General features: G+C 37.3%; 1 protein-coding gene across 1 annotated transcript in view; it reads right to left on the reverse strand.

The window, feature by feature from the left end:
• The window catches only part of cacna1g (calcium channel, voltage-dependent, T type, alpha 1G subunit), a 436,435-nt gene that overhangs the window by 247,145 nt on the left and 177,150 nt on the right, over window positions 1-12,140 (reverse strand). The window contains exon 3 of the mRNA XM_034708799.1: window positions 6,087-6,220. Within this exon, the coding sequence (XP_034564690.1) occupies window positions 6,087-6,220 (134 nt within the window). The remainder of the gene's footprint in view (window positions 1-6,086; window positions 6,221-12,140) is intronic.

A 12,140-nucleotide genomic window follows, 5' to 3' on the forward strand; every position in this document is an offset into this window, starting at 1 on the left:
CTGCAGACTTAACAACTGTTGCCAGGATATATTAAATGCTCCACAAACAGCCGTTTCCTGGGTTACCATTGTCTCCGTTTGGCTGCGGGCTCGCTGGAAAAGATGGGATTTTATTTTTCAATTTATTCCAAAAATGGCAACAAAGTGTAACCCCTGAGAAAATGGATTAACATACACACTCACACCATCAGTCAGAGGCGAAAGCAAACATACATGCAGACGTCCACAGATACAGACGCTGGAAGAGTTCATTTCATGCTCCATGTTCTCATTCACGCTCTAATAAACACATCAACCTTTCCGTCATGAATCATGGGATTATTCTGAGATAAAGTACAGACTGAAGGAAGAGGTAGAGAAACCTCCAACAGTCTCCAGGAGCTGAAGTCTCCAGGAACTCGGGTGTGTTTCAGTCTGACCCATAGACTGTATAAAATATGGACGTAGTATCCGGGACGTCACCCATCTGTTTCTAAAGCACTGTTTTGAGGCCAATCGGCGTATTTGAAATGTTGAACTCAGCATCACTGCTGTCGAGCGAGTGTGAGGTAAAGAGGTGGGCTTTGAGCCTCCTCGCCAGGGTTCATCCGGCAACATCCATCCTGTCGTTGCTGACATGCTGATAATAACAGGTAATAAAGCACCTCTGGGCCACCGTGTAGGTGCAGATGGTTTCTGCATGGGGCTCACTAACTTAAAGGTGACATATCATGCAAAATTGACTTTTTAATGGTTCTCTACCTGAAATATGTTTCCCTGGCATGTCTACAAACCCCCCAAGAATGAAAAAAATCCATTCTGCCCCTGTTCTGATTTCTCCACCTTTCTGTAAATGTGTGTGAAACGAGCCGTTTCAGACTTCAGTGTTTTTGTTACGTAACAACAATATCCGGTCTGTCACGGAGTCAGAGCTCGGAGCTTGTTCAGCCCATAGACTGTATAAAATAATACTGAATCCCTCCTCTGTTTTTCATTACCTGCACAAATGTGTGCTAACAAGGAGCTTAGGAGGGAGGCCTGCTAGTTGTAGGCTGTCTTAATAAACACAAAGGTCGGTTTTACTCCCCACGTCTGCAGATTTGAAGATCTAGTGGAGGATTTTTATTTGTCATGGATAAGTGCTAGCGCTAATTAGCATAGCCACATAGCTATATGTTCATAGCTGTAGCTGTAGCTGTAGCTGTAGCTGAGTACCAAGACACACGTCGACATACTGACAAATGAAACAACAAGAAACACTAAATCTGTGACCAATCCTTCATAAAAGGTCCCGCTGCCTTTCTGGCAGAGGTCGGTTTTACTCCCCACGTCTGCAGATTTGAAGATCTAGTGGATGATTTTTATTTATCATGGATAAGTGCTAGCGCTAGTTAGCATAGCCACATAGCTACATGTTCGTAGCTGTGTACCAAGACACACGTCTACATACTGACAAATAAAACAACAAGAAACACCAAATCTATGACCAATCGTTCAGAAAGGTCCTGCTACAGGCGCCTCTCCGTCAGGATCAGATTCTGGATCAGATTCAGAGGGTTGAAGTAACGCGATCTCTGAGCAGCCGTGTATATTCAGCCAACATGTAAACATTAGATCAACGTGCTGGAGAGCCGAGGCACATCCACTTCCTGAGGGGGCGTGGTCAGAGAGAAAACAGAGTGTTCTGATGAGGACTGAAGAAGAGGGTTTTTCAGGCAGACCAAAATCTGATTGCAAAGTGTTTTTTTGAGCATAAACTTTAAAGACATGTTTTGGGGACCTCTTAGACCAATATATATTAATGAAAAAAGCGTGATATGTCCCCTTTAACAACTATCAACATCATAAGGAGGAGTCTGCACCTTCCCCCTGTCTTTAAATAATAGAGTCATCAGTATGAATCTTTTTAGGATATCTTTATTCATTTAAGCTTTAACGAGCTTCTTCGTGATTAACATTACACCAGATTTTATAGCCTGATACTGAAGTTTAATCTTGGACAGCCTTTTAATGGCCTTATTATCCCTCAGCGGTTCACTGCCTGAACACTTGGCATGAAGGTACTTCCCATGTAGTGTCCTCTGGTACTCTGGCACTGGATTAGTTAGTCCCTGAGCGAGGAAGAACAATGAGGTAGCAGCTTTATGATCTACACCAATGCTGGAAGATTAGAGCTGATAGAAGAATGCAGAGGGGGAATCTCTTCCTGATGTATCACTGCATTAAGAAGGTGAAATGTATTCAGTCTTAGCTACGTATGGCTTTTATTTATGTTGTTATGGGAATCAGTCTAATCTTTGTCACCATGTTTATAGTAGTGGTTCTTGCTCTGCCCTCCCCTCTGACTCTGTGTCTCTGTCTCTGGTCCTCTCTCTAACCAGGCAGATGGCTGCCTACCAAGAACCAGAGCTGCTCAAGATCTCTGCCTGTTTTCCTGCTGGTCCAAACTGCTTGTTCATGGAGGAATAGTTGGGCTGCTTTGACTTTAAACATCAGTGACCTGTTGCAGCACCTCTGCATAAGTTGGGTCCTAAGTTAGGTAAATGGTAATGGATGGACTTGTACTTATATAGCGCTTTTCTAGTCTTTCTGACCACTCAAAGCGCTTTTACATTACTCATCACATTCACCCATTCATACCCATTCACTCACTGATGGTAGAGGCTGCTACAGTAAGGGACCATCAGTGTTAGCTGATCTCATTCGTTCACATTCACACACCTCTGAACAACAGAGGGAGCTATTCGGGGTTCAGTGTCTTGCTCAAGGACACTTCGGCATGTGACTGCCGGAGCTGGGATCGAACCCCAAACCTTCCGATTGATAGACAACCGACTCTACCCACTGAGCCACAGCCGCCCCAGTTAGGGCATAAAGTCGTCACTAAACCATAAGATGAAATCATAGCCTATAATAAATGGATGTAGTATCCGTGACATCACCCGTCTGTTTCTGAAGCACTGTTTTCAACCCAATCGCCGGTGGGAATCATTTTGGATATGTGGAACACAACCTAACTGCTGTCTAAGTAAAGAGGCGGGCCTTTAGCCTCCTCGACAACAACTACAGTGTTCCCACCTGTCAATCAAGTCAGCTGTGCCCTTATTTGTCAAAACTCATACTTGTATCTTCTAAAATAGCGAGATATGTAAACTAAACTAAAACTAAACAAAACTGTTTTTTGAACCAGGCTGTAAACGTGTTTTTCTGCTGTAAATATCGTCTTCTTTGAATGGGTGTGTATGTGGTTTCTGGTGTTTCTGCAGCCAGCCTCCCTGTTTCTTGTTTTATTTTGTAGTTCTGAATCCTTGTGTTTCCTGTTTTATTTTGAAGCTCTGAATCCTTGTGTTTCTTGTTTTATTTTGTAGTTCTGAATCCTTGTGTTTCCTGTTTTATTTTTTAGCTCTGAATCCTTGTGTTTCCTGTTTTATTTTGTAGTTCTGAATCATTGTGTTTCCTGTTTTATTTTGTAGTTCTGAATCCTTGTGTTTCTTGTTTTATTTTGTAGTTCTGAATCCTTGTGTTTCCTGTTTTATTTTGAAGTTCTGAATCCTTGTGTTTCTTGTTTTGTTTTGTAGTTCTGAATCCTTGTGTTTCCTGTTTTATTTTGTAGTTCTGAATCCTTGTGTTTCTTGTTTTGTTTTGTAGTTCTGAATCCTTGTGTTTCCTGTTTTATTTTGTAGTTCTGAATCCTTGTGATTCCTGTTGTTTATTGTAGTTCTGAATCCTTGTTTCCTGTTTTATTTTGTAGTTCTGAATCCTTGTGTCTCCTGTTTTATTTTGTAGTTCTGAATCCTTGTGTTTCCTGTTTTATTTTGTAGTTCTGAATCCTTGTGTTTCTTGTTTTATTTTGTAGTTCTGAATCCTTGTGTTTCCTGTTTTATTGTGTAGTTCTGAATCCTTGTGTTTCCTGTTTTATTTTGTAGTTCTGAATCCTTGTGTTTCCTGTTTTATTGTGTAGTTCTGAATCCTTGTGTTTCTTGTTTTATTGTGTAGTTCTGAATCCTTGTGTTTCCTGTTTTATTTTGTAGTTCTGAATCCTTGTGTTTCCTGTTTTATTGTGTAGTTCTGAATCCTTGTGTTTTCTGTTGTATATTGTAGTTCTGAATCCTTGTGTTTCCTGTTTTATTTTGTAGTTCTGAATCCTTTTGTTTCCTGTTGTATATTGTAGTTCTGAATCCTTGTGTTTCCTGTTGTATTGTGTAGTTCTGAATCCTTGTGTTTCTTGTTTTATTTTGTAGTACTGAATCCTTGTGTTTCCTGTTTTATTGTGTAGTTCTGAATCCTTGTGTTTCCTGTTTTATTGTGTAGTTCTTAATCCTTGTGTTTCCTGTTTTATTTTGTAGTTCTGAATCCTTGTGTTTCCTGTTGTATGTTGTAGTTCTGAATCATTGTTTCCTGTTTTATTTTGTAGTTCTGAATCCTTGTGTTTCTTGTTTTATTTTGTAGTTCTGAATCCTTGTTATTCCTGTTTTATTTTGTAGTTCTGAATCCTTGTGTTTCTTGTTTTATGTTGTAGTTCTGAATCCTTGTGTTTCCTGTTTTATTTGTAGTTCTGAATCCTTGTGTTTCCTGTTTTATTTTGTAGTTCTGAATCCTTGTGTTTCCTGTTTTATTTTGTAGTTCTGAATCCTTGTTATTCCTGTTTTATTTTGTAGTTCTGAATCCTTGTGTTTCTTGTTTTATTTTGTAGTTCTGAATCCTTGTTTCCTGTTTCATTTTGTAGTTCTGAATCCTTGTGTTTCCTGCTTTATTTTGTAATTCTGAATCCTTGTGTTTCTTGTTTTATTTTGTAGTTCTGAATCCTTGTGTTTCCTGTTTTATTTTGTAGTTCTGAATCCTTGTGTCTCCGGTTTTAGTTTTCCTGCTCTGTAAAGCACAGAATTGTGGCTGTTCACGTGTGTGAAGACTTACATGGTGATGATGATGACGTCATACGCAGCGTCCCTCTGGACACTCAAAAGTTGTTATTTGGACCTGGATATTAACTCAATAAATTGATCCTCATATAATTAAAACAACATTAATCGTTCAGATAACTCAATAATTCATTGTTGGTTCAACTCAATAGCTGGTTTTGAGTGCTGTCCCCTTAATGGATATGAGTTAGAAGTACTGTTCAGGTTTACAGTGTGTGATAGCTTTTGTTTTGATTTGATATAAATTAAACTGACCTGTAATGACTGGACAAGCCGCACACACACACACACACACACATACACATACACACACACACACACGTCAACATGCACACACATAGAAAAAGACCCAGTTCCTGCTGATGGACAACAGAAGCTGTGGCAGAAGGATGGCATTAAAAACCAGCGGGAGATGAAGTGTGATGAAAATGTCAGACCAAAACCAGCAGGCTATGTTCTGTAACATGTTTAATCAAATTACAGTGTGTGTGTGTGTGCATTGATGTGTGTGTATCAGTGCGTGTGTGTCACCTTGTTGCAGTGCAATCATATACAGCATGCATGTACTATGAATTCAGATCAGTGTTGGTGTGCACAGTATTCTGTGCATGTAAATAAAAACGTATCATGGTGTCAGCATGTTTGGAAGTGTCTGTGTGTGCATATGTGGGTAGTAAATGATCACAAAGCATATTCAACAAGTTTCCAGTAAAATCAAATCCTCACTCTGCATCATTCACTGAGAGAACTCTGCCTTCAGATGAATCTGAGCTCTTAAAAATTAAGAGACAGCTTGCTTCCAATTTCCAGTTAAAGGGCTTTTATGGGACATTGAGGGTAAATTCATTTAATGACAAACCCAGTGGAGCGTGAGGAAGAAGACTGATGTTGCTTAGAGGACTGATTTCACCAGCCTCTTGCCTTAAAGCCAGTGTTGTTTGATTTGCCAGCAAAGGAAGCCTTGTAGCTTGTTAAAATCTACCAAGCACAAGCTGACGCATCTCTCACATCCCTGATTCTGTCTCTGTTCACCAACCCGTCCCTGCACTCTTAAATCCTGACTGCCAGATTGATTACTGTTTAAATAAGTTGCCTGTGAGTTTACTGCTTCATGTGCAGACCTTCAGTGTCTCCGAGGGTAACGTTTGGCTACCTCTGTGTGTTTGTGTTTGTAGTTTCAAAACTCACCCAGCCACAACTATGAAGAAGTCCAAGCGGTTCCATGTGTCTCCAAGGTAACACTTCTTGCCGAAAATCCCCAGAGCCAGCATCTTGATCACCATCTCAATGGCAAAGAACGCAAAGATGAAGTCATCGAAGTCCTGCACAGAGACAGACACAACATAAGGAAGCGTTCATATTAAAGCACTGGTGGCATAAGAAGTCAAAGAATCATCAGAGTGATTTATAACATCATCAGTAGAGGATAAATGCTTCAATCTGATTGAACTGTAATCCATCTGAATATACGAACACATTTCAGTCCATATCAGAACATTAGGATACATCGAAACCATGCAGCCTGATGTTAATTCACTGGTTGCAGTCTTTACTCATTGTACTGTACTTTGAAACATACAATTTTAAATCCACCATGTGACTTTGAATCAATGAGCTTAAGTTTGAGGGGAGCAAAGGAGACTTCTCCATAATTTTCTAGGCCATCTATAGAAACAACAACACAGTAAACATATTTATATTTATAGTAAATAGTAATATAAACACTGAATATGAATGTATTTAAATTAAGTATAAATATAATTTTAAATTAATTGAATAGATATACATATATTCATATTCACAGTAAATATAAATATAAACACTGAAAATAAATGTATTTAAAATTTTGTTTAAAAATAGTTATAAATACATGAAATATATTCATATTCACAGTAAATCAAAATATAAAAACTTTGAACATAAATAAATGTATATTTTGTATAAATTAAATTATAGATTCATTTTATCAATATGAATACATTTATATTTACAGTAAATACAAATATAAACATTTTAAATATATATATTTATTTAGTATATAAACATTTAAATGAATCTAATAAATATAGATTTTTATATTTACAGTTTATATAAATATAAAAACTTTGAATATAAAGATACTTACATTTAGTGCAAATATAATTTTAAATTAATTTAATAAATCCAAGTATATTCATATTCACAGTAAATATAAATATAAATAATTGGAACATAAATAAATGTTTATTTTGTATAAATTAAATTATAGATTAATTTTATCAATATGAATACATTTATATTTACAGTAAATATAAATACAAACATTTTAAATATATATATTTATTTAGTATATAAACATTTAAATGAATCTAATAAATATCGATTTTTATATTTACAGTATATATAAATATAAAAACTTTGAATATACAGAAACTTAAATTTAGTGCAAATATAATTTTTAATTAATTTAATAAATACAAATATATTCATATTCACTGTAAATATAAATATAAACACTTTGAACATAAATAAATTCATATTTTGTATAAATTAAATTATAGATTAATGTTATCAATATGAATACATTTATATTTACAGTAAATACAAATACATACATTTTAAATATATATATATTTATTTAGTATATTAAAATTGAAATTTTATAGATTTTTATATTTACAGTATATATAAATATAAAAACTTTGAATATAAAGATACTTAAATTTAGTGCAAATATAATTTTAAATTAATTCAATAAATACAAATATATTAATATTCACAGTAAATATAAATATAAATAATTGGAACATAAATAAATGTTTATTTTGTATAAATTAAATTATAGATTAATTTTATCAATATGAATACATTTATATTTACAGTAAATACAAATACAAACATTTTACATATATATATTTATTTAGTATATAAAAATCTAAATTAATCTAATAAATATAGATTTTTATATTTACAGTATATATGAATATAAAAACTTTGAATATAAAGATACTTAAATTTAGTGTGAATTTAATTAATTTCATAAATACAAATATATTCATATTCACAGTAAATATAAATATAAACAATTGGAACATAAATATAATATTATTTTGTATAAATGTTCTTATAGATTAGTTTAATCAACATGAATACATTTATATTTACAGTAAATAAAATACAAACACTAAACATAAATATGCTATATATTTATAATTAAGATACAGTAAATCTAGAAATATTTTTGTGTAAATATAATCATAACTCAATTTAATAATACAAAAATATTCATGTTTAAGGTACATTCAAATAAAAACTTTGACACTTTATAAATGTATGTATTAAAATCATAAATGCATTTATTCATTAGAAGTATAATCATATCAACAGTGTTCATATGCTAGATGATTTTTGAATGTATTCCAGTGTAAAAGCCAGGCTTCATTTCCAGTCATGTTGGTGTTTAAAAACTTGACAATAAATGAATGCTTTTTAATTTTGGAGGGGGACACTCTTCTGTCCTGATCTTTCTCAGGAGGTCAGACTCCCTGTGGAAGTGAGAGAGAGCAGTGCAGAGCACTAACAGCCTCCTTGCAGCTGCAGAAATGGTCTTGCTCAAGGACACTTCTGCAAGCCACATGATTACATACAGCGGGGGTTGTCTGGCCTAATGACAGTTTTTATACCATTAGGCTACCCCGAGTGACAAACAGCATCCCATCTAGAGTAAACAATGTAATAACCTGGAACCAGCCACTGATTGCATTAATCGGTATTCCTGCCCTCATTACTGCCTGTCTGTCTGTATGACTGAGCTTCAGCTCTCCAAGTCATTATCACACGGTATGAAGAATAAAACAAGGGTAACAGAAAGAGGACGGAGTTAAAGAGAATATAACCTTAATGCTGAAATATGAAAGTCAATAAATGCATTTAAAGAGGCAGAAGAGAAGGAATTAAACATGAGGAGAGAAAATTCAAACTTAAAGAATATAAAAGAAATTCTGGAAGAAGATCAAGGCAGAGGACACCCACTGATAGATGAGTCATCCAAACATGAACAGAGAATGTATAAATATATCAAATCCTGTTAGCCGGGGTAGAAGCTAGCCTCTCGCTGCTCTAGAGTTCATGTGGAAATGTAGGTTCACACGGGAATGTATATGTGAGTGTGTGTGTGTGTGAGTGTGTGTGTGTATGTGTGTGTGTGTGTGTATGCTCTCATTCATCCATCTCTGGAGAGCATTCATGCATGAAAGCCCAAAAGATTTAACTCAGCGTTTAGGGATGTCCCGCTTACAACCGATTTACAATCTAGCAGCCAGTTGATTTCACGGGCAGAGAGCAGCACCAAGCAGGTTAACAAGACTGAACACACATTACTGCATGCTGTTCACACCAGACATTAGAGAGACACACAGAAGACTGCACAATGATGCAGACCCCAACACCCCAAAAACAAAGGTAAAACTGACAACTTTCTTATGAATAATCACAAGAGGAAGTGGAAATTATGCACTGTCATCCCAAAGTTTGCATTCATCAGAATCAGAAATACTTTATTTATCCCAGGGAGAGAAATTCAGGAAATCTTTAGCACAATACAAATATAGTATAGCACTATTTAAGTCCATACAAAACCTAGCACACACTTCTAATTGCTTTACTTTCTTTTTTTCATATAGTTGTAGATGTTAAAACTAGCCAGTCCTGTGTATATGTGGCCCTAGAGGGACTACAACTAAGTGTCAACTCCGGTCTTCAGGCTTCTTTTGTACTTCTGCGTCAAATCGACGTCATAGCCTACGCCGGGGGTCCGCGTAGCTCCTGTACCTACGCAGAGGCCTACGCACGTAGCTGACATGCACCTCCTCCAGAATGTAACTACACGTAGAATCGACGCGGACCAGAAGCCCTGTGATTGGTCCGCTCTGCAGCAATGCGTTTCCTGCATTTAAAGCCCCTGCAGCGACGCAGGATCCGTGACGTCACCTATCTGTTTCTGAAGAGCTGATTTGAAGCCGATCATCGGCGGCAGCCATATTGTTACAATGTTACAATGTTAGAATGTCATTTAGCAGACGCTTTTATCCAAAGCGACGTACATACGAGAACAAGAACAACACAAGCAAAGATCTAGACAAGAGGAAACAAGATCAGTAAGAGTAACAAAGTGCTTCAAGTCCATTTGGGTGCAGGTACTGCCAAGCAGTGTAAAGGAAATGCACAAAGTAAATAAGGATTTTTTTATTTTTTTTATAAAATAAGGAACATCTACAATGAAGCAACCAAACAGTTTAAGACCTTCCATTATCATCATCAACAATTAACATCACCACAATAATGACCAAAGTACCAAGTGCTGGGTCACTCCAGACCTGAACACAGATTCCCAGAGTAGAGCAGGACAGTGTGAGTCAACTGTAGCTGGAAGACATGATCTGCCACTGGGGACAACAGTGGAGAACAGTCTAGCTAAGTGCATAGTGCTTCCTAAAGAGCTGGGTCTTTAGCTGTCTTTTGAAAGTAGAGAGGGACTCTGCAGATCGAATGGAGTTGACCAATTCATTCCACCATTTAGGGGCAACAGAAGAGAAGAGTCCAGCTAGTGATTTTGAGGCCTTGTGTGCTGGAAGCACTAGGCGCTTTTCAGAGGCTGAGCGTAGCAGGCGAGAAGGGGTATAGACCTGGATGAGGGGTTCCAGGTAAACTGGGGCGGTTTTGGTGACTGCTATGTAAGTCATGATTAGAGTTTTGTATCTGATGCGAGCTGCAACTGGAAGCCAGTGTAGTGAAATGAGCAGGGGAGTGACATGAGCTGTCTTAGGCTGGTTGAAGACCAGACGTGCTGCTGCTGTGTTCTGGATCATTTGCAGAGGTTTAACTGTGAATGCAGGGAGGCCTGCCAGCAGAGAGTTGCAGTAGTCAATGCGTGACATTACAAGAGCTTGAACCAGGAGCTGTGTTGCATGTTCTGTCAGGTAGGCTCTTGATGTTATAGAGGGAAAAACGGCAGGACCGAGCAATCGAGGCAACATGAACCCTGAAGGTTAGCTGGTCATCGATCATGACACCCAGATTTCGGGCAGACTTAGTGGTCATGAGGTTTTGAGATCCAAACTGGATATTGATCTGTGGGTCCACAGTGGGACTGGCTGGAATGATAATAAGCTCAGTCTTGGACATGTTGGAAATGCTGAAGTCAACCGAATTGCTGTCGAGCTAGTGTGAGGTAAAGAGGTGGGACTTAAGCCTCCACGCTAACAGCTACAGTGTTCCCGCCTGTCAATCAAGTCAGCTGTGCCTCTCAGAATGGAAAACTTGTAATCTTTATATCTTCGAATTGCCGCGTTATGAAAAAATTCACTCCCCGTACAGTGTGTGCCGATCGTGAAATGAGCTATCCAGACTACACTCGTTTTTTGACCCAGGCTGTGAACATGTTTATTTCTGCTGTGAAGATCGTCTTCTTTGAATGGGTGTGTATGTGGTTTCTGGTGTTTCTGCAGCCAGCCTCTAGTGGATTCTCGCGGAATTGCAGTTTTTATATTTGAAGACCGCAGATTGACACTTGGTCTGAACCCAGACAAGTGAGAAGAACTTGGTAACTTTGGGATTAATTTCACCAGTCAGGGTGAAACAAAGTGTGAACTAGACAAGCATTCAAATGTTATTCCCTACGATGAATGGAATAATTCAGAATTAAGTCAAATGGTGACTTCATATTCAATCATACATACAAAGAAAAGCATTATCAATCTGTGTCTTTCTCTTGATGTCCACTGAAAAGAAGTCATCAGTTTCTGTCTGTGTGGATACTTAAGAACAGACGGGGAGCCACCATGCTCTTGTTCACAATTATCTCTTCAGAAGATGCTTTGACATTGAACCTTTCTTTTCAGAGCAGAGCACATCAACAATCTGATGTAAAAATAAAACACAATTGAAAGAAGTTAGAGAGTAGGAGGACTGACGAGAGCTGGCGTTGATCGAAATATTTAAGAGTAAAACTGAGCTCCATGCTGAGCATTAAACGACTTCACTGCTTTCTCCTCCCTTACTCCATATTTCCCCTCCATTTTCTTTTGTTTAATGAAAGAGCTGCTTGTCATATCTCTGCTGGGGACTAATTACTCATCAATTTTGTATTAGCTAAAGTCTGCCTGCCTGCAGAGCCCATAATGTAAGGAAGGCCCTGAAGAGTTCGAGGGAAAAGGTCCATATTTTAACTGTCAAACCGTCAAATGCAAACACGCTCTACCCACG

Source organism: Notolabrus celidotus, chromosome 18, assembly GCF_009762535.1.
Source record: "Notolabrus celidotus isolate fNotCel1 chromosome 18, fNotCel1.pri, whole genome shotgun sequence".
Lineage (NCBI taxonomy): Eukaryota > Metazoa > Chordata > Actinopteri > Labriformes > Labridae > Notolabrus > Notolabrus celidotus.